This window comes from Rana temporaria, chromosome 3, assembly GCF_905171775.1.
Source record: "Rana temporaria chromosome 3, aRanTem1.1, whole genome shotgun sequence".
NCBI lineage: Eukaryota > Metazoa > Chordata > Amphibia > Anura > Ranidae > Rana > Rana temporaria.
In genome coordinates this window covers 105,815,182-105,840,699 of record NC_053491.1, presented here as the reverse complement: position 1 = coordinate 105,840,699, position 25,518 = coordinate 105,815,182, and the positions used below count along the sequence as shown (strand labels likewise).

Here is a 25,518-nt window from a genome sequence, read left to right as displayed (position 1 = left end):
CTTGTGCTTATTGGTCTGGAGAACATGATTAGTAGTGGTAAGTTTGGCACACACCAGCATTTGTTATATTTTAATTCTATAATGTCCGAAAATTGTGTCTTTTAAATAAGACATGGCATCTGACTGCTTTCTAATGGTTAACGGCTTTACTGCTGATAATTGTTTCTGGGCTTATGTGCAGACCACTTCTTTCCCTTAGAATTCCTTACAAGCCACATACTTGTCCCTGTTCTCTGGCTATATATATTTGCTGCTGCACAGACTTTCCACTGTTAGCAATGGAGATTGTGGCACGCCTGAAAGTGAAGATTTTAAAGACAAGACTGTTATGCTGAACAAGTTGCACAGCTAACATCCTGGCAGGTGGAGACAGGTAAACATGTAGCTTGTTTGAGATGCTGGGACTATTCCATGTAAGCGTGTTAAAAAGTGCACTTTTTAAAGTGATATATATAAAAAAAATATATATATTTTTTGAGATATAGATCTATCTCTCTCTCCTTTAATATTACTTAATTGCTCTGTGCAGTGGTTTTGCACAAAGCAGCCCCGATCCTCCTTTTCTTGGGCTCCCCACTGACACGTGCCTCCAGAGCAAGCAGTTTGCAGTCTTGGCCAATGAGGAGGAAGAGTCCCCAGAGAGCTGAGGCTGTATCGCGATGGGGCACAGGTAAGGATTATGGGGGCTGCTGCACAGAGAATAGGTAATTCAAAAAAAAAAAACTTGAGCCTATACGACCACTTTTAAATCAGCCTGTCTTTGTACAGCCGCTTTCAACATTTTGATAAAACCAATAGAACACCAAATTACAAAACGTATGCAGGGGGGAGAGAACATAAAGCCTTAAATACCCTAACCAGGTTGTACCCATCCATCATCTACTCGTCAGCATCTAACTGGTCCCAGGATTAAATAAAAAAACACTATAAACACTATAATGCAGTTTACAATTGTGCATTAGTATGCCCCCATAGCAAGAAGTCATTATAGTCCACCGAATTTTGCCTTCTGTATTGGCGAAAGCCTGAAATCTTAAGTCACCTCTTTCCTCCTACCCACCACCTACTGCTATCTTGGGCCCGCATAGCTGCATTTCGCTCCTCTGGGGAGAAGTGTAGGACTGTGAGAAGTGCACTTAAAGTGTGTTGTCTCCCATAGGGATCTGACATCGTTAAAAATCCCAACAACACATTTTTCAGATACTCCATGTTTGCCCCTTCTCGGCTTCTGTCCCGTAGAGCCTTTTGAACCTGTTCACGCAAATTTTGCATCTCCTCGCCTTTCTCTGCGAACCGTTCATGCATACTTTGTATTTCTGCTTCCAGCTCATGCTTTTTCCGCCTCAGGATTCCAATCTCAGCTTCTTTACGGGACAACTGTTCCACATAAACAAGAAGGCCAGAGGAATTGCTGGATGGAAGCTCTAAACCATTATCTAAAGGGTCTAGTGATGGTGGGGGGATGCCATTTGGAATCTTGGCCTCTCTCAGTTTCTCCAGTTCCTGCTCTTTCTCTGCTAGCACAGCCAACACCCTCTCTCTGTGCTGTCTCAGTTCTTCTTCCATCCGTGCCATATTATCTCTGCTCTCTTTTCTTACATGCTCAAGCTCCTGTCGGTGAGCCTGAGCTGATAGTACCAACTCCTTCCGGACAGCCTCCATCTCAATTTTGTGCTTGTTCTCTGCCTCCTCAGCCGCCAATCTCAGGGAGACATATTTCTCTTTTAGCTCTGCCATTTTTTGTTTTCCAGCCTCCAGCTCTCCATCCCGTGCCCCTTTGGTCCTCAGCACCCCCTGAGCTCGAGCTTTGTAACGCTCAAACTCCTCTCTTAACTGCTGGAGTTCTTGTTGGTAAAACAGAACAGATCCATGAGGCTCTTGCACATCATTATTGTCTTCTGCTATGGGGGGTTTATTTAGAAGAGATTCAGCAGGGGTTTGCAGTGAAGCAGCCATAGCGATAGTTTTATTTTCTGTTTCCAACTGAATGACTCGGTCTCGTAGTTTCCGGATAGCGATTTGATCCCTCTGTTTGGATGTTTCTGCTGCTCCCAAAAGCTCAGATAGCTCAGACACCTGAGATTCAAGGGAACGCATTCTTTCTTCTTCTTGAAGGAATCTCTGCACGTTATGTTGCTCCTCCGCTAGCCGCTGTAACCAGGAGTAAAGAAGAAGTAAGCAATATAAAATTTTAACTATTAAAATGCAGAGCATACTACAAATATAAAATACAAAGATGGACAAACCAAGTACAGGCATACCCCGCTTTAAGTACACTCACTTTACATACACTCGTGAGTAAGGACATACCCGCGAATGTATGTAAAGTGCCTTACAAGTACTGTACAGACATTTTGCAGCCACAGTAGAAGGAGCTAAAGCTCCGATAGCATAGCCCATCCTGTTCCAGTGTGCCCCTGACACCCCCAATACAGACCCTGAGACCTCAACTACAGCTCCTGACCCCCTACTACACCCTAGAAGTGAAAAAATATATTGTTTCACTTTAAGTACATTTTCGTTTTACATACATGCTCTGGTCCCATTGTGTACTTAAAAGTGGGGTATGCCTGTATGCCAACGCAAGGATAGTGCTTTTCTTTATCTTACATCACAGAAATGGATAATTCTTAGACCCATGGCTTATGCTTCCACTCCCAGGTGATTGGACACTAGCAAAGCAAACCCGAATACCCAGCCTTGCTTTACCCCCTCTCCCACTCCCAGAATACCTTTAGTTTGTTGCTAGCATCCTTAGGCGACGGACAGAGGATTTTACGAGGAAACCAAAAATTCTTAATTGTACATCACAGGAAACAAAGGACTTCATATTCATGACTACATGGGACGTCCTAAACCACTGAGCATGAGGGGTAAGCAATGCAGCAACAAGGCCAAAATGTCCAAAAGAGAACAAGGGGGAATCTCATTACAAAGCTGCCTATAAGACCTTAAACCCAAAATTGGCTTCGGCAGAGGCCTGAACAGCTACCTGGTAGAACTTTATGTGTGACACACCCGATAGCCCTACAAACATGAACAACAGAAGCTATAGGGCTTGGAAAAAGTATTCACACCCCTTGAAATTTTCCACATTTTGTCATGTTAAAATCCATTTACATTGTTGGTTGTATGTGATAGACAAAGTGGCATATAATTGTGACGTGGAAGGAAAATGATAAATGGTTTTCAAAAGTGTTTACAAATCAAATATCTGAAAAGTGTGGTGTCCATTTGTATTCAGCCCCTTTACTCTGATACCCCTAACTGAAATCTAGTGGAACCAATTGCCTTCACAAGTCACCTAATTAGTAAATAGAGTCCACAGCATCACAAGGCCAAGGAACACACAAAACAGGTCAGAGATAAAGTTATGGAGAAGTTTAAAGCAGGTTAGGTTATGAAAACATATCCCAAGCTTTCAACATCTCTCAGAGCACTGTTCAATCCATCATCTGAGAATGCAAAGAGTATGGCACAACTACAAACCTACCAAGACATGGCCGTCCACCTAAACTGACAGGCTGGACAAGGAGAGCATTAATCAGAGAAGCAGCCAAGAGGTCCATGGTAACTCTGGATGAGCTGCAGAGATCCACAGCTCAGGTGGGAGAATCTTGTCTACAAGACAACTATTAGTTGTGCACTCCACAAATCTGCCCTTTATGGGAGAGTGGCAAGAAGAAAGGCATAAGGACTTCCCATTTGTAGTTTGCAAGAAGTCATGTGGGGGACACAGCAAACATGTGGAAGAAGCATGCTAGGTACAGTCCCCATTGCCGTAGACCAAGAAGAAGCCCTTCACTATTCCAGCAAGGGTAATAGGAATATGTCAATTCCTGCCCAATTTGGAAAGTGTACATTCACCTGAAGTCCTCTGTGTCCTGCGATATACAATTAAGTAACAGAATTTTCAAATGTCCTGTAAAATTATTTTCTTGAAGTATATTACAAGGCCCTCCCGTGTGTGTATGTATATGATCACTCCAGTACTGCCTACTATAAAAACTGAAGGCATGCTGGGAAAGGGGAGGAGATATATAAATAAAATATGAAAAAAAAAAAAAAACGCACAGTATAAAATGCCCAAATTTGTCTCGACACTCAGGGTGATAGAGTCAGGTGGCCTCCATTCACATTTGCTGACAATAGTAAACAGATGACCTCAATACATGATTGTTGCTTTTTCACTGTCCAATCAGTCAGCAGGTTGGTGACCTAGCTGCATTGCTTGACCACAGTAGAAAAAGTCAGGACACCAAGCTGGCTGTGCTGTCTGGTAGAGCTGTGGAAATTTCGGGTCTGAATGGAAAGAACTACAAAGCCCTTTGGGCAATAAAACAGCTCAATATACAGGCATTTCAACTGTGTATATGTACATATAGTTACAAATAAAACAGGAATTGCATTAACCACGAATGAAAGATCATATTTTGGTCTTTAAAAGTGGCTGTAAACTCTTTTTGCTACAGGTAAGCCTAGAATAAGGCTTACCTGTAGCTACCAAGGATATCTCCTAAACCTACACGGTTTAGAAGATATCCCCTGACCCCTGTGCACTGAAGCAACGGCCAATCACAGCGCCGGAGCCCGCGATACCCGGAATAACTCCAGGAGCGATGTCAGCCACCGGAGTGGTGTACGAGGACGGCTGCAGGGGCTTCAATCTCAGGTAAGCAATTCATAATAAACTAGTATGATATGCATAATAGCTCATTATGCCTTTGTCTTGCAGGTTTTTTTTCTCATAGGGTTTACAAATCACTTTAAGTACTTCAGGAAAATATATGTATTTCTGTAGTCATGGTATGGCTAACAAGCCACACCATATCCTAGTCTATGAGAAGGCTGTGGTATGGCCAACAAGAATTCCAACTTGCAATACCAGACACACCTTTACTCCCGATACAGGCTATAGCGAGATCCGCTCTGTTGTTTCAGGTGTAGTGTACAAAGTGTAAACTACTCTGCTGACCAAATGAATATATAAAATATGTAAAAATATCAACAAGTGACCAAAACAGGGTGAATGCCGATAAAAGTCATTTTTATGTAGCTGTGCAAATGAACAGCCGTGTATTATAACTGATCTCAGAAATAAAAGTTACCTTTTGCCTCTCCTCTTGCAGCAGAGCTTCCATTTCTTTCTTCACAGCACAAAACTCTTCCTGCAGCTCCTGTACTGCAGGGTCAGGTTCAGCTTTCTGTCTTTTTGCCTCCTGCAGTTGCTTTCTTAAATCTTCAATTTCCTTACGTAGCCTTTTGCCTTGGTCTTCCGCTGCCTCTGCCCTGACTGCAAGCTCTGATCTCCCTGCCAGATCCTGCCGTGCCTCTTCTAAGCGGAGTTCAACTTCATGCCTTTGGTCCCGCTCTCCCTGCACTAGACGCTGCAGCTCCTTTAGCATTACCGAGTGGTCCGCTTGCTCTTGTGCACGGTCATGCTGCTGACTTATGAGCCTGGTCTTGGTCTCAGCCAGCTGAGCTTGTAACCCCTGAATCTCCTGCCAAAAGTTGTCATGTTCTTCTTGCATTCTCTGAACTGTTTCTTCCATCTCCTGCTTTGCCTTTCTTTTGTCTGCTTGGTAGGAAGCCTCCATGCGAGATTTCTCTTGTGTAACTGTAGCCAATGCACTAAAAAATAGAAGATACAAGTTTTCATTATAAAAAAATTGATCATCTACACCAAAAATAATCAGCAAACACTAGGATGTGTGCAAAAATAAATATTGTATTTCAAGCAGTTTCTATCAGTAGAACTCATGATATAGGCCCCTTTCACACGGTTGGACCATTCAGGTCCGCCTGTCGGCGGACCTGAACGGCCCGCTCCATGCAGTCCTATGGAGCGTCGGATGTCATCTGAGACATGTCCGCTGACATCCGACCCAATCCGCCGGATGGCGATACGTCCCCATCCGTCCATGGAGGATCGGATGAGATCTGATGAAAACGGACATGCTGTCCATTTTCATCAGATCTCTCCATAGGAGACAGTGGCGCTGCACAAGCCCCTCTCCGCTCAGTGTCATCCGCCGGCTCAGTGGAGAGATCCTCCGCTGAACCGGCAGGAGCTGGCGAACTCCGTAGCAATGGAGTCCGCCTTGTGTGGAAGAGGCCATAGGGGTAAAAGGTATTTTTATCAAAAGCACCTTTAGGCTGGGTGTACATTACAGAATTCTGAAACATCTGCTTTTTACAGCTCGTTTTTCTGCACAGTAAAGGAAGGTGAAAGCTGTATTAAAAAAGATAGAAATGTTGTTCTTTATAGAGCTAGGGTGCCAATAGCGTCTTAGGATAACCCTTTATCAGGTACCCATATTTCTTATGACAAAGGGTCACCCTTCCATCACCTCCTCAGTGATGACAAATGTTTGTAGGCAATGTTAGCAACTATGTACATACTCAAGAGTATAAGAGCTTTTAGTTATGGATTTGAGACCCATAGTAAGGCAGTACTTGTGGTAAGGTTCTTACATCAAATAAAGCAAAACCGCAAATTTTTATTTGTCACAAAAATGCACAAAATCTGAAATCAACAACATATGTACTTAAATCCTACAGACTAACCTGGTAAGAGTGGTAAGCTGGTTCTTAACTTGCACCATTCTTCTGTCTGTATCTGCGGGGGTGGAAGGCCCACCTTCTCCACTAGCTGTGCTGACCCCGCTCTCTGAACCACTTGCCTCTTCTGTACCACCAACAGGCTGTACACACTCCAGTCTTTCATCCTCACTGGTTTCTCCTCCCCTGGCACTAGGAAAGCTGCCTGCTGTATCCACACTGTCTTCACTATGTATAGACTGCTGGTCATCATTTGGCTCTTCAACATCTAACGACAGTGCTCTGGGTTCCTGAGAAGTAGACAAAACCTGAAGACTGGCTTCCAAAGCTTCCTTCTCCTTCAAGAGACTCTTGTATGCCCGCACAACATCCTTTAGTCGAGTTTGATATTGCAGCAACTGCTTCCGCTGAGTTTCCACCAAATCTTGCAATTCTTTCTTGCTTGGGCCACTTCCAAAATTCATACCTAGTTTCTCCATGGCACAACTAGTCCATCACCCTGAATAAAAAGACAGCAAAGAGGGTAAATTAAAAATTATGTGTGAAGTTGCACAGAAAATGTGCATGAAAATGAAAAGTGGTAAAACACAAAGTAACAGAAAAAAACGTAACTGCACATAAAAAAACAACTGCTTGTATGAGACATCAATCATATGAGTGCTATACCAATAAAATATCCACACAAGTTAAATACTACCATACACCTGTAAGACAAACCTGCTGGCGCCGACAGCATGCAAATACGCAGCCTCTCGGCAGGTGGGCCTTGGTGCCGAGCGGCCGCATTTTTGAGTGCAACATTGCAAAATCAGCTGTGCTGTGAGTGTGCACCATGCGTGCTCACGGCACATTTACTCGCAATTGGAAGCTTTTTTCAGTTAAAGCGACGCAGTGCCTGAATTGCAAAAAATTGGCCTGGTCATTGAGCAGCAAGATTTTCCAGGGCTGAATAGCTCATAGCGTCGGCGATAAAATGCCGCTATTTTTATGGTCAGATTTGCGGCGCATTTCGGACGCTAATGGGGCGCATTTAACCCCCGCTAGCGACCGAGAAAGGGTTAAAACCGCCCGCAATGTGCTGCTGAAGCCACGCTATCCCATTGATTTCAATGGGCAGTGGAAGAGCGGTATACACACCGCTCGAAAGATGCGGCTAGCAGGACTTTTTTACCGTCCTGCTAACGCAACGCTCCAGCCCTCTGGCTTTCACACGGGAGACAGTGGAGCAGCACTTTTAGGGTGGATTGCAGGCGCTATTTTTAACGCTATAGCGCCTGCAATATGCCCTCAGTGTGAAAGGGGTCTTAAGAGTAACTCCACTTTTGTCAAGAAACAAACATTCCCCTCTGGGTGATCTCTGTACATTACAAGAATTTTTACAAACTTTGTTGCAGATTCCTACCTTTTGTTATTCTGAAGAAATCCCTGTGCGTTTGTCTGTGTCCATGTAGTACATGAATCTAATGGGAGTGGTTTCATATTCATCAACCAGCTGCTGCACCTGCAGGGCTCTAAAGAGGAAAATTGCAGGTTCTGCATTCCTTTAGATGCAATTTCCTATTGGGAGTATCTCACCAAAAATGGCAAAAGACTTCTGGGAAAATCAGCCTATCACACAAGCAGGAAATAACTTTTTTTTTGGGGGGGGGGGCCTCTGTATACATTCTGTGTACAGAACACCTCCAGGTAGCCATATTGCATTGCACTTTACAGAAAATGACAGAGCTGCAGACTGAAAATGAAGTGTTTTTTTAATATCATTAAGGGCTGGTTCACACCACAAAAAAAACACTGCAGAAGCGATTCTGCATGCACATTTTTAACGTGTTCCCAGATGCTTTTTTTCTACCTTTCCCACCCCCCCACTGTACTGGGGACCGGAGCATTTTTTTTTACATGTTTTACTGCATTTCAGTAAAGTCCATGGAAAAATTCAGCATGTTCTACTCTCCACATTGGTGTGAGCTATGCCATTGAAAACCATATAACCTACTTTCCATGCATTTTTGATGCAATAATAATAAAAAAATAAAAAAACAACACACTGAACTGCATGTGGTGTGAACCGGCCCTTAATTACAATATGACTGGAGTCGCAATTGTATACGCTATATTATTATTTTTTTATTTGCCATTTCTTTTCTCCCATGAAAGTGGAGTTACCCTTTAAAAAGAGGAACGGCAGTCTGCTCACATAATTTGTAATAAAAACCATCGTTGTCATTCTGAAGCTTCCCTCCAACTGCTTTGCATATTATTTTTTATATATACACTGCGATTCTGTAGGTTAGGATGAAGGAAAAAAGCTGGGACAGCCGCACTCCAAAAAAACTCCTCCTTTAATTAAAAATCACAAAATACATGCCACAGCAAAAAACAGCACAACAAAAAGCTGACGTTTCACACTATGCCTTAGTGCTTCTTCATAGCTAAGAATAAGCACTAAGGCATAGTGCGAAACGTCAGCTTTTCTTTTGTTGTGCTGTTTTTTGCTGTGGCATGTATTTTGTGATTTTTAATTAAAGGAGGAGTTTTTTTGGAGTGCGGCTGTCCCAGCTTTTTTCCTTCATCCTAACCTGCATTTTGATTGCACTGCCTGCACCCTTGGCTCGGACCACAGGAATCAGATTACCTGGTTCTCTTTGAGCGGTTACCCACTCTCTCACTGCGATTCTGTACTTGCCAAATATGCTGCAGAAATCTCCCTCCATTAAAGTGGTAGTAAAGTCTTTACTACCACTTTTACCTACAGGTAAGCCTATAATAAGGCTTACCTGTAGGTATAAAGAATATCTCCTAAACCTGTACAGTTTAGGAGATATTCCCCTCGCAGCGGCCCATGCGCAGCGGGGATCCTCAGCTAGAGGCCCGACAGCCGCCGGACCTTGCCGGTGATCTGACGATATGGTTCCGGCTATCGAGATGGTTCCTGTAAGGACTGCGCAGGTGCAATCCTTGCCGACGGAAATCACTGTGGAACGTGGAATTTGAGGTAAGTGGCCAGTCGGCCTCACGTCCTCGCTACGCTCGCTCTGCCTCTTTTTTTAACATCCTCCAATCCACAGGGATGTTAAGGAATGAGCCTGGATGCTGGCCGAGGTTCGGAGATTTCCGTCGGCAAGGATTGCGCCTGCGAAGTCTGTACAGGAACCATCTCGATAGAGGAACCATACCGACAAGTCACCGGAATGAAGTCTCCTGCGCGCATGCGCGGGAGTGACGACATCGCCGCTCCAGCCAATCACAGCGCTGGAGCGGCGATACCCGGAAGACACGTCAAGGCAAGATGACATCTCGCTCGGCGTGGACCAGGTAAGTTCTACACACCTCGTTTCAAGGTAAGCATTTCATAATGAGCATACTAGCTCATTATGCCTTTTGCCTTTCAGGTGTAAAAAAAAAAAAAAAAAAATAGTTGCAGGTATACAACCGCTTTAAGTCTGGCTGCAACGATTTTTACTTGTGGGCTGCTGAAGCTGCTGCCTGTTGACTTCCTGGATTTACACAGCAGAGTGACAGAGAGAGGAGCTCATCTGTGTGCTGCTCCTCTTTTCACTCTCCAGTCACAGAGGGGATCTGCAAGTGGTGAAATTGCAGTAGAGAATCTGCAGCCCCTCCTCTGCTAGACAGAGCTATGTAACTTTCAGGATGGATGGATGGACAGACATAAAAGCCCTTTGTCAGGTAAATCAGCTCCCTTGTTTGCATTGTATCTGCTTGTTTGGAGCTTCAACTATTAAATACTGTCCAGCAGAGGCCTCTTATGGTAACTGTCAGTATGAGGTGCCCAGTCCCGTCTATACACAGCCAGTTCCCTCCTCTACATACAATACGCCATCACCTGTGCCAAATAACTAAAAACAGCCGCATCCCTACTACTTACCTCCCAGGGCCTCCATAAACCGGTGAGCACCCGGGAGGTGCCACTGACGTGTCTACTTGGCGGTAGGTCACCAGTGTCTATCCGGGTCTAGGTCCGGAATAGAACACTTCCGCTCAGCATCTGCCGGGTGTACAAACATGGCGCCCCCATGACTTCCGGTAACTTGGGTTTCAGCCCATGAGGGAAGAACTGCCTCCTGATTGGCAGGTGATGTTTGGCGAACTTGTAAGTGTTCTAGAGCCGCGCGTGCGCAGTGCTAAATGGAGCAGCGGGGACGCGCCCTTGTGCGGGCACGGCGCTACGGATAACCCGTCGAAGAATTCTCCTCAGTGGCTTTTCTACGGTTAAACGAGCGAGTGTGAGCCCAGGTGAGCGCGCTCCTCAGTGGTTCGTCTTGTCAGCTCGTCCTTCCCTCCGTCATGTGGCCCCGCCCCCTGTGTCCGCCATCTTGCGGCCGGTGACTGAGGCGATCTCAGCCCGCTGACAGACGAACGGAGAAGCGTGGAGCGAGCGGAGAGGAGAAGCGGGCCCCGTACTCTGCACTGCCGGCCTCTCCGGACACTGAGCGCTGAAGGCGGATCCGGGTGAGGAGCCAGGAGCCCGACGACAAACTTCCTCCATTGGCCGTACGTGTCTTCTTCTCTTCATGGCTGCGGGTTATCGGGGGGCCGCTGTGTGCCCCAAATTCACTGAGGGGGAGGGGAGGCCTGACCTCACCATGAGGGGTCAGAGGTCACCTGTATCCATAGTCCCCTCTGTCCTCCAATCATGTGCACATCATAGAAGTAAACAGGGAATTCTTCTTCTCAGGATTGGACAATAGAAGGGAATATTCATACAATGTATTCTGTAACCAATAATAAAGCCGCATTCCCCCCCCCCCCCCCCCAGAGGTTCCTGTGCAGGGGCCAATCCTCTTAGTTCTCTCATACATGGAAATATTGGCTTTTTTTTGTCTAGAATTTTTTTTAGAGCCCCCCAAATTTGATGTTTTTAGGCAGAGGCCGTGCCTATTTAATGACATACAATACTTGTGCAGGTTGATTAAACGCATTTTTAATGAGTTTTGACCACTTGACCTCCGGAAGGTTTACCCCCCTTCCACCCCCTTTGTGACCAGGCCATTGTTTGCGATACGGCACTGTGTTATTTTAACTGACAGTCTATATGTAGTTAAGTGGTCAACTCCTAAATTTATAGAGGAGGTCCACCCGAATGAATTTTTTTAAAAAGCCAGCAGCTACAAATACTGCAGCTGCTGACTTTTAAAAAATGGACACTTAACTATCCAGCGTGCCCGCGATGTCGGCGGCTGAGCAATCGCTTGTCTCAACTGCCACTGCTGCCGTCCTTGGTGAGGGAATCAGAAAGTGAATTGTTGTGGCTTCACTGCCCGGTGCCCTACTGCACATGCGCGAGTAGCGCGGCGCGCCCTCACTGGTCCCCGCTCTATCCTGGGACCAGTGTGTTTCCCAGGAGACGGGAAATATATATATATATATATATATATATATATATATATATATATATATATATATATTATAATGTTTGGGGGTTCCAAGTAATTTTCTAGCAAAAAATATTGATTTTTAACTTTAGAAACAAGTGTCAGAAAAAGATTTAGACACACAGAAGTTTCCCTTTGAGCTAAGAAGGAAGTGTTGGTTACAATGTTTCATGTTATTAAAAACTTGGAATCGGCAAACTCTGCAATAGAGATCTTCAGGGGGGCTAAATCGTGATCACAATTTTTTAACATTTAATTGTGCAGCTCTACTATACATAATGTATACAATAAATTTAATACATCTTATCCATTGGCATGAGTTCCCTAAATGGAGTCGTTCCTCAATGATGGAAAGTAAAATCCAGTTAAACCACTTCAGCCCCGGAAGGATTTGTCCCCTTAATGACCAGAGCATTTTTTGCAATAAGGCATTGCGTGGTCATGCGACGTTGAACCGAAACAAAATGGACCTTTTTTTTTATTTTTATTTTTTTCTCACAAATAGAGCTTTCTTTTGGTGGTATTTGATCACCTCTGCGGTTTTTATTTTTTGCGCTATAAACAAAAAAGAGGTACAGTTTTTTTTCTCTCCTATAATACATATCCAGAAAAAAAAAAAAGTTTAGGCCAATTTATATTCAACATACTTTGGGTTAACAAAATCACAATAGGCGTATATTGATTGGTTTGCGCAAAAGTTATCGCGTCTACAAAATACGGGATTAATTTAGGGACTTTGAATTTTTTTGCTTTTTTTTTTTCCTGGTAATTGCAGCAATCTGTGATTTTTTTTTATATTTTTTTTTTTTTTTTTTTTTGCAGGATTACAGTGGACAAATCTGACCCCAAATTTATACTTTTTGGGGACCAGTGACATTATTACATTAATCAGTGCTATAAAAAAAGCAGTGATCAATGTAAAAATGACACTGGCAGGGAAGGGGTTAACACTAGGGGGCGATCAAGGGGTTACATGTGTTCCCTCGGCGTGTTCCAACTGTAGGGGGGTGGGCTTACTGAAACACGACAGAGATCACTGGGAACAGAACACCTGTCGTGTCACTAGGCAGAACGGGGAAATGTCTTGTTTACATGGGTCGTTCTCTGTTCTTCCTCTCCTTGCCACGATCGCAGGCTGCCGGTGGATATAGAGTCCTGCGGCAGATGCGCCTGCGTCTACGGACAGACGTACAGGTACGTCAGTTTACGGAGGAGAGATATTCTGCCGACGTATATCGGCAAGTGGTTAACTGACAATGGTGCAGATGTGCAACGTTGTACCCAAATAAAATGTGTATATATATATATTTTTTTCATAAACGAATAGAGCTTTCTTTTGGATCAATAGTGCTTTTTTTTTTTTTTTTTCTTGTGCTATAAAAAAAAAAAAAAAAAAAAATACAAATTTTTACTTTTCTGCTGTGAAATGTAGCCAATAAAAAATATTGTAAAAATCGAATTTCTTCATCAGTTTTGGCAATCATGTATTCTGTGATATATTTTTGGTAAAAAAATATCTCAAGTGTATATTGATTGGTTTGCGCAAAAGTTACAGCGTCTTCAAACTATGGTGTGTGTGTGTCATGGATATGCAATAAAGTCTGGCAGCCTACCTACCTTTCTGGCTGTTTTTTTTTTTTTTTTTTTACCTTCCTCCCTGTATGGCTCCACCTTGGGCCATCCCAGGAAGCCTATATTAACCACTGCACTGCGACCTTGGCTCGTCTGACTTCTCCTGTTTGCCTGACCCTTGGCCTGTTCTTTGATTACCCCTGTCTGCCTGTTGCCCCGACCTCGGCTTACCCATCACTATCGCTTGTCTTGGTTGCTGCTTCCCCTCTCTCCCTGCGGAGCGTGACGTTGGGAACCCCAGGGGTCGCGACCTGGATCCAGCTGCCGCGAAAGCCATCCTCACCACCAGAGGCTCTGGTGAACACAAGCTGCTGGGTCTTGGACTCCGCGCCCTGGGGTATCTTGGGCTCACGCTTCCTCTCTGATCGCAGCAGTCGGCCATAGGGTTCACTACCCTGTGGTGCATCCCTGACCCCAACGGGGTGCACTTGTCACCTGGCCACAGGTGACCTGACAGTGTATGTGTGTGTATTTTTTTTTTAATTGTACTAGTAATGGGGGCGGTCAGCGACTTGTAGCGGGACTGCGATATTGTGGCAGAACATTTTGACACCAAACCCTGGTTCACATTGCTACGGTTTGACGTGTATGTGTGTATGTGTGTGTGTGTGTGTGTGTGTGTGTGTGTGTGTGTATATATATATATATATATATTAGGGCTGTGACTGATTAAAATTTTTGTGTTCGATTAATCGTTTTTTTTTTTAATCGATTAATCGACTAATTTCGATTAATTAACGCACATACAGATACAACTACTTTTAGCTGATCTCCTTGCATTGCAACTCTGCATTAGCCACTGGTAAATGTGGTGGGGGCAGTATGGGGGCAGATGTGTATATTACAGCATCTGCCCCCATGCTGTAATATACACATCTGCCCCCATGCTGTAATGTACACATCTGACCCCATGCTGTAATATACACATCTGCCCCCATACTGCAAGAATATACACATCTGCCCCCCATACTGCCCCCACCACATTTACCAGTGGCTAATGCAGAGTTGCAATGCAAGGAGATCAGCTAAAAGTAGTTGTGTGGCAGATGTGTACATTACAGCATGGGGCAGATGTGTATATTCTTGCAGTTTGGGGGCAGATGTGTACATTACAGCATGGGGGCAGATGTGTACATTACAGCATGGGGGCAGATGTGTACATTACAGCATGGGGGCAGATGTGTACATTACAGCATCTGCCTCCATGCTGTAATGTACACATCTGCCCCCATGCTTTAATATACACATCTGCCTCCCATACTGCAAGAATATACACATCTGCCCCCATGTGTACATTACAGCATGGGGGCAGATGTGTATATTCTTGCAGTATGGGGGCAGATGTGTACATTACAGCATGGGGGCAGATGTGTATATTCTTGCAGTATGGGGGCAGATGTGTACATTACAGCATGGGGGCAGATGTGTACATTACAGCATGGGGGCAGATGTGTACATTACAGCATGGGGGCAGATGTGTACATTACAGCATGGGGGCAGATGTGTACATTACAGCATGGGGGCAGATGTGTACATTACAGCATCTGCCTCCATGCTTTAATATACACATCTGCCTCCCATACTGCAAGAATATACACATCTGCCCCCATGTGTACATTACAGCATGGGGGCAGATGTGTACATTACAGCATGGGGGCAGATGTGTACATTACAGCATCTGCCCCCATGCTTTAATATACACATCTGTCCCCATACTCCAGGAATATATACATCTGCCCCATAATGTTACCACACACAGATGGTTGTCCTTTCTTACCTGACTATCAGGCAGGCAGACCCATCTGCAGCGTAGCCGATGGACACACGTGCGCAAGGGAAGAAGATACAAGCAGGCGGGCAGGTGATGATGACGTCAGCGCGCCGCGGCTCCGGAGCTAGGCCGAAGCCGCGGCCTTTCCTATGGGCGAGACCGCGGAGCTCACTCCGCGGATCGTCATCGATCAAAATAATTTTAATCGACCAAAGAAATTAACGATTAATCGACCAATTAATCGTTAATTTCCGCAGCCCTAATATATATATATATATATGTGTGTGTGTGTGTGTGTGTATATAATATATTCTGTACAGAACGGCCACCCTGTAGCAGTAATAGGGCGGTCAACAAGTGGTTAAAGTGTCACTAAACCCACATCATAAAAAAAAACTATTAATAAAATTAAATAGTGTTCATACTCACCAAGTCACTATGAGATTTGTTTTCTGTGTTCTGCAAAAAAACTGTTTTATCCTGCTGTCCCTTCTGTCCATGTCCCCAAAACAGGCGTCTGCGACCCACGGCTGGGTTCTTGAGGGGACATACATGTACGCCCTTGTGCCCAGCCGTGTCATTCTGTCGACGTATATCGGCGTGCGGCGGTCCTTAAGTGGTTAAGCAGTTTATTGAGTGAGTGATGTTGCTTTTTATTTTTTTTTACTATGTATTCCAAAGGCAGTTTTTTTTTTTTGTTTGTTTTGAGCATGTGACCACCATATTTGGGTCATGTGACAGCTGTATGTCGATTAGGAAAAAGGTTCTTAGATGTTTTTTTATTAAAATAAATTTAGGTCAAAGTGTATTCTGCTACATTTCTTTGAAATTAACCCGAATCAGTGTTTATTATTTAGTTTGCAGAAAAGATATAGAGTCCACAAACTCTATAGTGTATATCTAAATAAATTGATCAATCCTGATGTACTGACGGCCCATCTAATTTCTTGAGGCCCAAAGATGCGAGGACAGTACAAATATGATAAATATCCCCCAAATTAACCCTTTTTGAAAAGTAGACGGTGCATGATATTTAGTAAGAGGCATGGCAGGTTTTTTTTTAAAGTTGTAATTTAATTTTTTTTTTTTTTTTTTCACAATTCTTATGCCGCGTACACACGGTCTTTTTTTGTGATGAAAAAAACCCGACATTTTTAAAAAACGTCATTTAAAATGACCGTGTGTGGGGAAAACTTTGTTTTAGGTCTTCTGAAAAACGACAAATTTTTTTTCGAACATGCTTCAATTTTTTATGTCGTTTTTCAAAACGTAGTTTTTTGTGTCATTTAAAATGATAGTGTGTGGGCAAAACGACGTTTAAAACTAAGTTTTTAAACCCGCGCATGCTCAGAAGCAAGTTATGACGCAAGCTTGAATGGAACAGAGTGCCGTCGTACGTGCTGAACGTAACCACGCTTTGCTAGAGCATTTTGAAAAAATTATTGTGTGTAGGCAACGTCATTTTTTAAAATGAAGTTTGAAAAACGTTGTTTTGTTTCATCACAAAAAACGACCGTGTGTATTAATAGGCTCCATGCACACTTGAGCTGATAACCCTGCAGTTTTGACAGGCGCATTCTTGGAGGACATCATATGTAGGTAGGAGGTCTGGTGCTAGAAATATGGCACTCGCTGGTGATGCCTCACATGTCTGTTGCGATCACTGTTTACATATCCATGCAGCGATTTTTGCATTTAAACATGGGGGGAGGGGTCAGGCACCCTTTATATTTTTTTTTTTTAAAGTTAATTTGGTTTTTACATTTGTACTTTTTTTTTTTTTTTTTTAATTTTGTTTTGGGTGAACTTTATTGCTATGACAAGGGATGAAAAACATCCTATGTGATGACATGGGCTGTGACAAGTCCTCTTTTTAGAGAGATCATGCATATATTAGACCCCAGATTTCTCCTCTAGCCTCCAAAGCATCTGATAATCGAGATCCGATAACGGCTTGTTTTACCTCAGACCGAAACTGGAAATGACAAATCCTCATTACTTAATTACGCAGTGGGAGGAACTACATCAGTTCCTCTCACTCTGACCCAGGAATGGGATGGCGCTGGTCGCATCCTTACCGTGCTCCCCGATCGACCAGGAGAACCCTAGAAAATGTGGGGGTGAGGCGAACCCCTTCCTTTGCCTGTAAAAGGGATCCAGTGGGATGAAATATAATCACCGGCTGGTGATTATTTCCTTTATTTTTATGTGGTTATCCAGCCAGCAAGTTTGTCATTTTTCAACAGAACAAGCTATCCTGCAGATGTTGCAATTAGCTAGTTGAGACAAACCATTTAATACTGACGGGTGCTTACGATCCACATTTATGTAAAATCTTTATCCCACAAGGAATAAAAAAGGTTTCCTGTAACTGCTAATAAAGTATGAGCTGGATTTTAGTTTTAATTTGTTGCTGTATAATACCCCCCATATTCTCAATGCTGCTATCCAAAGCTTCCCCCTGTGCTCCTGTTACTGGAAAGATCACTAGGTGAAAACAGGGAAAAAGCATAGAAAATAAACAATACAATCACCACATCGAATGACTGGTAATTTGTAAAATTTTTGCTTTTCAGTTGTTTAACCACTTTAAACACAAATGTATTCTAGTTCAGCTTATCAGTCATTAGATGTGGTGGCTGCATTAGTTCAGGATTCGACAAAATCCCGGCGCCAGGTCTCGATTGCGACTAGAATTAGTGACCTGGTGCCTAGGGAAGAAAGCATAGGCCTGCAGAAGGCTGCAAAGCCGTGACCTCAATTACCGGGCATTGAGGTGGGGGCACATCCTGTGTCTCCATGCACCCCCACTGCGCGATCGCGTCGGGCTGCGCCGGCCGGTAATAGAGGCCGCGGCCTTCTGCAGGCCTATGCTTCCTTCTGTGATCTGGCACCATCTTGTGGTGGCCGTTGGCATGACAAGACAACCAGCAATGCTAATGGAGCTTCCCCTGTGTTTTCACTGCCATCTCCTTTCCTTTTAATTGGCACCCTCAAACATTATCTATATTTTTTATTATAACACCCTAGAGAATAAAATGGCAGCCGTTGCAATACTTTCTGTCACACTGTATTTGCGCAGCGGCCTTACAAGCGCACTTTTTTGGTAAAAAATACACTTTAGCAGTAAAGTTGGCCCAATTTTTTTTTTATATTGTGAAAGATAATGTTATGCCGAGTAAATTGATGCCCAACATGTCACGCTTCAAAATTGCGTCCGCTCGTGGAATGGCGACAAATTTTTACCCTTTAAAATCTCCATAGGCGACGTTTAAAATATTCTACAGGTTGCGTTTTTTAAGTTACAGAGGTGGTCTAGGGCTAGAATTATTGCTATCACTCTACCAATCGCGGCAATACCTCACGTGTGCTTTCATATGCAGGCGCTACTCACGTATGCGTTCGCTTCTGCGCACAAGCTCGGCGGGACGGGGTGCGTTTCTGGCGCCTAGATTCAAAGAAAATTTGTCAAACCCTGCATTGGTTGTTTTTAGTTTTGTTAGTTTTTTTAAGTCTAGGTTCGTGCAACCTAAGCTGTTTTTCAGTAACATTTTTACATGTTTTTGAGGCGTTTTTCATGCTTCACCTTGTGTTTTTTGTCTGGCAGAAGGAGACTGGATTTTATACACAAAACCCTGCCAAGAATGTATGTATATGCATTCTACCTGCTTTTCATTTTTAGTGTATGGGGCCAAAATCACGCTGCAACTACACCAAAGTTGCACTTGTACCGTTTCCAAAAACGCGCTGCAGTGATGTGAACGGGCACCATGGACAATAATGTGATCTCCTTTGTTGTGCCAGAAATTGCACTGTTGTGAATGGGGGGGCAGCAGTTTTCACCTGGTGATCCAGCCAGTAAGTCTGCTATCTCTCATTCACAAAGGCTGGATGTATACACCTGTGTGAAGGGCAGTCTTCACCCATGTGGGAGGCACAGGTATTCCATGCAGACAGCCTGTGTTCTGACCCGTTCATCAAACCTGCACGGATGTACACTCTGGGATGTGCTTGGAAACCTGTTACAAAAAACACACTGCCTCTCAAACTCAGTTTGTCATACTCTGCTGTGCAAGTGTGCAGTGTTCCATGTCGCCTCCTGTCAGCCGTGACTTCAATATAAACAAGAAAAGTGACTCCCGCACTTAGGAAATGTGAAGATGCTTTATTCAATCCAGGATTAAACTTCCAGCATGGATCCATGAGTGTCAGTTTCATCCTGGATTGAATAAAGCATCTTCATGTTTCCTAAGTGTGGGAGATGCTTTTCTTGTTTGATTCGCTACGTTCCCTGAATTGTCTGCATTGCCAATCACCTGACAGCACCTTTTACCACGTGTTCTGGACCTGTCCCAAGCTGTCGAGGTACTGGACTGCGGTGGGAGAGTCTATTAATATCCGCCTTCAGCTGGATGTCCCCTTGACAGCAGAGCTAGCCCTATTGGGAGTGCAGGATGATGAGCAGAGACTTGGATATACTGAGACACTGATTTCACTGCTGTTTTATGCTAAGAAGGAAATCCTGCTGAAATGGACCTCTCCCCTGCCCCCCACAGTACGTTCATGTGAAGACTCGGTTAAAGCAGTACTACCACTATATATAAGCTGACCTACATGAGTAGAGGGTGTCCTTTTGAAGTACGAGAGGATTTGGCGGCCATGGACGGATCCCTCATATAATGCCTGTCCATGATCATGAAGATTTCAACTAAAACCTCCAGACACCCCTTGGGTAATGTCCCCCACGCTGGTTTAATAAACAAAACTTTTTGACTAAACTTATACCGCGTACACACGACCGTTTTTCGGGTTTTAAAAAATGTTTTTTTTTTTTATGTCATTAAAAACGATTGTGTGTGGGCTTCAGAGCATTTTTCACAATCTAAAAAATGGGCAATTTTTTTTTTTCCGAACATGCTCTATTTTTTTCACAACGTTTTTAACGTTGTCGTTTTTAGGTTGTAAAAAATGGTCGTGTGTGTGGGCTTTAACGACGTGAAAAAAACGCATGCTCAGAAGCAAGTTATGAGACGGGAGCGCTCGTTCTGGTTAAAACTACTGCTCGTAATGGAGTAAGCACATTCATTACGCTGTAACTGACATTAAAGCGCGAATCGTCTTTTACTAACAAGGAATTGGCTAAAGCAGCCCCAAGGGTGGTGCCATCCAAATGGAACTTCCCCTTTATAGTGCCGTCGTACGTGTTGTACGTCACCGCACTTTGCTAGAGCATTTTTTTTTCACGATCGTGTGTAGACAAGGCTGTTTTTAATGGATCGGGTTGAAAAAAACTTTTTTTTAGAACCCGTAAACGGCCACGTACGCGGCTTTAGGCTTTAAAAATATTATAAGCATGTTGATGGAGGAGAGGAGGAACCAGGGAAAGAAAAACAATTCATACTTCAGCTTTAAAGGGCATCCCTTGTATTCTGTTTGCCAGTTTTAGTGCCGGTTCACACTGATGTGGCGCTGGAACTGCATGCGATTTGAACAGGAATCGCACGGCATTCCTGTTCAAATTATTTGTGATTTCTAAGCGGTGAAATTTGAGCCATTCAATCTGTATGACTCAAATTGTACCGCATCCGCACCAAACCCATGCAGGAACCTTTTTTTTTTTTTTGCATGGGTGTTCGCAATTCTGCAAATCACAATGCGTATTGCAAACCAATTTTGTAATGTCGTTAACGTAACTTGTACACCCGCAGCAGTTCACACCAATGGGGTGCGATTTAGATGCGCTGCAGAAACCGCACCTATTCCTATGCGAATTCCTCTCCGTATCAATGTGAACTGGCACTGCATTGCTATGAAAATACTTTACATTAATTGTTGAAAGTCTTATCTCGTGATTATTTTATTTGGCAAAGCATTAGATTGTAACTGCCGCAAACGCCAAATTTTCCTACTCCATGGACCATATCGAAACTCCTTTATTGCCAACCAAAAGGGAACTGTGCAGGAAAGTGCAGTTTCCTGTGCAATATTTTCTGTGAATTGGCTTTTTACTGTACAGACTGCAGAAATTGAGAATATAAGAAGGGGACAGGAAATTTACTTGATCAATATGAGTTGGGGGAAAAAAACATTTTTTAACATGAAAAGTAAAGCTGGTTCACACTGGGTACGATTTGGAACTATTTGAGATGCGATTTGACATGTCAAATCGCATCTCAAATCGGCGGCAATTGTCGGCAATGGCACTGTCCTAATCAGTGCGACGCCGCATCTGCGATTTCAAAAAGTAGTTCCTGTACTACTTTTTGCGATTTCGGGCCGCGATTTACATTAAATTGCGGCCGTAATCGCGGTAAAATCGTGCATTTTACCGCGATTTTGAATTCGCAGCAGTGTGAACCTAGGCTAATACAATTGATGCTTTTTTGACTTGATTTTGGTGAAGGCATTGGAAGCTCTTGTTTGAAGCAGCAGACAGGTGTTTCCCTAATGCACACATCCTTACCCCTAGCAAAGCTGTACCATTCCAGAAATAGACATTGGACTTTGAATTCTTCGCTTCATCTGAAAGCTGAAACATTATGTTCCCCAGCTGTCAATTGAAGTGTTTTTCAGGTTAAGTTTGGAAGAAAAAATACAGAGAATGACAAAAGCTAATGCTGGGGTACTTTATCTTCTATTACGGATATAACCAAGTTTTTTTCTTTTCTCTCCTGTTAAAGCAGAACTCTGGGTATTTTGTTTCCCCATGCGGTGGGACTTTGGGTTTTTTAGGATGTTACCTGCTTGTTTTGTCCAGGGCACACAAAAAGGCAATACTTGACCAAACCTTCAACCCTCCGGTAAACCGAGCTCCCCATGTTTGTTGTGGACTGTTCCTGTCATCCTTGTGTTCAGAGCTAATCTATGGGCATGATGACATCAGGAACAATCCATGCACAAGACCGCGAGCATGAGGGGGGGGCAGGAGCGGCAGGGACCGATCTTGCGGTTGAAAAATTGGCGGATTGGGTAAGTACAAGTATCTCTTCTCACCCCACTCCTAGAATAAAAGGAGCAGTTAACCCGTGCAGTGTGGGCATGACCCCACCTAATGGGGGGAAAACAAAAATGTCTCCTGGAATTCATTAACATTATGTGACTCTCTCATCTTGACCTTGGTTACTGAAAGAGTAGGGAATTTCCAGGGTTTTGAGAGGGTTTTCCTTGCCTGGCTGCAGTCAAGTAGAAGGGATTATTGTGACGCTGTATTGCTCTGGAGATGGACATAGGGGCTGTTTTTCACAATATCATTGAACCTAATTTCCAGCCCACTGTCGGTGATACTGAAGGAAAGAAAATAAACAGTTTTTTTTTGTTTTGTTTTTTCTGATATTACTGGCTAACGACGCCAGTCCTGGGGACAGAAGAAACTTGTATATATAAAAACACAAGCTGTATATGTATATTATACTGTATAAGTAGTTCCATTTTTTTACAGTGATTGCTGGACATATTGATTTTTGTTTTCTGTCTAAAGTTCTGCTTTAAATGTTTCATATGCAGCATTCACGTACATTATTGCTTATTCAACATTTAGTATGGCTATATATAAAGTGCAGATGCATTGCTATAGAAATAATACATTTGCTTGGTTCATACACTCAAATACTTTCAGTAGTCTGCAGCTGCTGTTGCATTCCCATGGCCATGTACATCACATTGAGTTGCTTAGAAATCACAGTGAACTGCTTGTTGCTCAGATTGCTGTGTAGCAGGGTGGATATAAACCTACGATTTAAATTGTATTTAATTTATTTTCGTAAAATGCTTTTGGAGTAAAAATCTATCTAAAGATAATTTTCTATTTAAGATACATTAAAGCGGAGGTTCACCCTAAAACATCTATGTACAATTACATGCAGCATACTTGCGTCAGCTGTATCGCTGTACATACCCGTTATATAGTTCATTTTCTTTTCTTCCTCCCACGGGGAATAGGCGTTCCTATGAAGAGGCGTAGATGATTGACGCGCGAAAAAGGCGCGTCACGCTGTCCGAAAATAGCCGATCTGAGACTCGGCTATATATGGCGCCTGCGCAGTCAGCTCCTAGTCTGTGCGCAGGCGCCGTATAGCGCCGTGTCCCAGATCGGCTATTTTCGGACCGCGCAACGCGCCTTTTCCGCACGTCAATCATCTACGCCTCTTCATAGGAACGCCTATTCCCCGCGGGAGGACGAAAAGAAAATGAACTATATAACGGTATGTACAGCGATAAAAAAAAAAAAAACAGCATACTGTAGCTGACGCAAGTATGGTACATAGATGTTTTTTAGGGTGAACCTCGGCTTTAATAAATTTTGTTTATTCAGCATGAAATGGCGCTTGGTTATACAGCATGTATATGCTGCAATATTTAAAATTTTAGTAAACTTATTCAATGAATGCAAGCTGAGATAACATGCACTGCACTGATGCATTCAGGAATATTCCTTTATGATATTTTTTTGCAAATCTACTGTATATGTACACTACAAACTTTATGATTGAATCAGTTCTGAGATTGCCGTTTTAATAATCTGACAGTTTATTAAATAGGAAACCTGCCTTTTGTTTGTAAATTGCTAAAGACTCTAACTACCATCAAGAATAAGTCCTTACATTTAAAGAGCACCTGTCATTTCAGATCTATCATGGCCGCGCCTGTTAGTGTGCATCCACTCACCTGCTGCGGGTTTCATCGAGATTTCCAATTGTGTCGAACTTCTAGTTACTGTAAAGCATCAGTAATTGGAGATTTTGATGACTTGCTTTTTGACACACCACCAACAAATGTGTACACCCCGTTACACGAAGAGCTTGCTGTTTTGACAGAACAGTGGGAAAGGAGGAAAAGGTTGTCGCCACCAAGGAAGCGCCCATTTTGTTGGTTGGTATCAGGGTGGACTAACAATATCCGCACATAATATCGTCTACTGGAGTGTATACAGTTGCAGGTGTTATGTCAAAATCTCCAATTACTGATTGTTTACAGTAACCGGAAGTTCTCGATAAATTGTCTATTTTGATAGAACACTGCCATGTCCCTCAGCTTGTGTCACTGCCACATCATCAGACAGTCCCATTGTGAATGGCAGGTCAGAGGAGGAGCCGCTGCAGGACAGAGATGACCGTTGCTCTTTAAAACGATTTAAATCAACTTGATTTAAATAAAATCCCCCCTGCTGTGTAGTGAGATGCTGATTTGTTATCCTCCAGCTCACTCTCTCACAGTTGGAGGTCTCGTAAGCCTGTAACACTTCAGAGCAGCATGCCCCACACAGCCAGCCACTGAATTGCTTCACATAAACTTGCCTCAGCTGTGACATCGGCACATCCAACTGAAGGGATGGTGGCTGTTTGATATGCTCTTTGATATTGCTTTGCTTGTGGATACCTATCCCATTTACTAATCTGTTTTAACTGTACTTTACTATGGGATTTGCTTCTTTCTGGCTGTGTGTTAATGCTGCTGAGGCAAGTTTATGTGAAGCAATCCAGTGGCTGTGTGGGGCATGCCGTTCAAAGTGTGACAGGCTTGAGGCACATTCAATTGTGCGAGAGTGAGCTGGAGCCAGCCATCCATCCGGGAGGGATAGCTCATCCTAAGGCGCTATTAGACCTATTGAGACGTGGGGTCTAAACGTTTAGTAAGCTGCTTTTTGTCTAACTGCTTGCTGACCGCCTCACGTAGGAGAACATTGGTAGAGCTGCGCTCCTGCACTGGATCACATGTATGGTACGCGATCCAGCACTTGCGGCTCCGCTGTGATTAGTCGCTGCACGATCCAATCAGCAGGTTCCGGACAATCATTGGCTGCCTGCACCCGCTGATCTACGAAGATGTCAGGACAGAGCTCTGTGAATGTAAACAATACAGAGCTCTGTCCTGTCAGCGGGGATGTGCCTGTTTTTGTTTCCCTGCAAAGCAGGGAATAAAAACGGCACACAATGAATGCACCAAGCACTGTAAGGGGGCACAGTTAACCCTTTCATCACCCTAGATGTTAACCCCTTCCCAACTAGTGTCATGAGTACAGTGACAGTGTATAGTATTATCAATGATAACTGTAGTGGTGTCACTGGTTCCCACAAAGTGTCAAAATTGTCAGTATCAAATTGCCCGCCATACTATTGCAGTCCTGCTATAAGTCGCTGATCACCACCATTCCTAGTATAAAAATAA

At 43.5% G+C, this 25,518-nt stretch overlaps 2 protein-coding genes across 5 annotated transcripts in view; one reads left to right on the top strand and one right to left on the bottom strand.

Annotated features, from left to right (window-relative positions):
- Positions 1–728: 728 nt before the first annotated feature.
- On the bottom strand, positions 729–10,653 carry GCC1 (GRIP and coiled-coil domain containing 1). 2 transcript variants are annotated; one of them, XM_040343191.1, is made up of 4 exons: positions 10,445–10,653; positions 6,568–7,060; positions 5,109–5,631; positions 729–2,151 (listed from the first exon to the last, which is right to left on the bottom strand). In XM_040343191.1, exons 2-4 carry the CDS (start codon positions 7,038–7,040, stop codon positions 1,039–1,041), a joined length of 2,109 nt encoding a protein of 702 aa, XP_040199125.1. In that variant the 5' UTR covers positions 7,041–7,060; positions 10,445–10,653; the 3' UTR covers positions 729–1,038. The 2 variants fall into 2 exon arrangements, with proteins under 2 accessions (XP_040199125.1, XP_040199126.1); XM_040343192.1 differs by lacking the exon at positions 10,445–10,653 and adding an exon at positions 7,964–7,988.
- A 21-nt stretch (positions 10,654–10,674) lies between these two features.
- Positions 10,675–25,518, top strand: part of PPP6R2 (protein phosphatase 6 regulatory subunit 2) — a 167,103-nt gene continuing 152,259 nt past the window's right edge. Inside the window, exon 1 of one of the 3 annotated variants that reach the window (XM_040343189.1) lies at positions 10,675–11,070. The gene's annotated coding sequence lies outside the window, so the exon portion shown is untranslated. The remainder of the gene's footprint in view (positions 11,071–25,518) is intronic. The other 2 variants (XM_040343188.1, XM_040343190.1) reach the window with 2 other exon arrangements.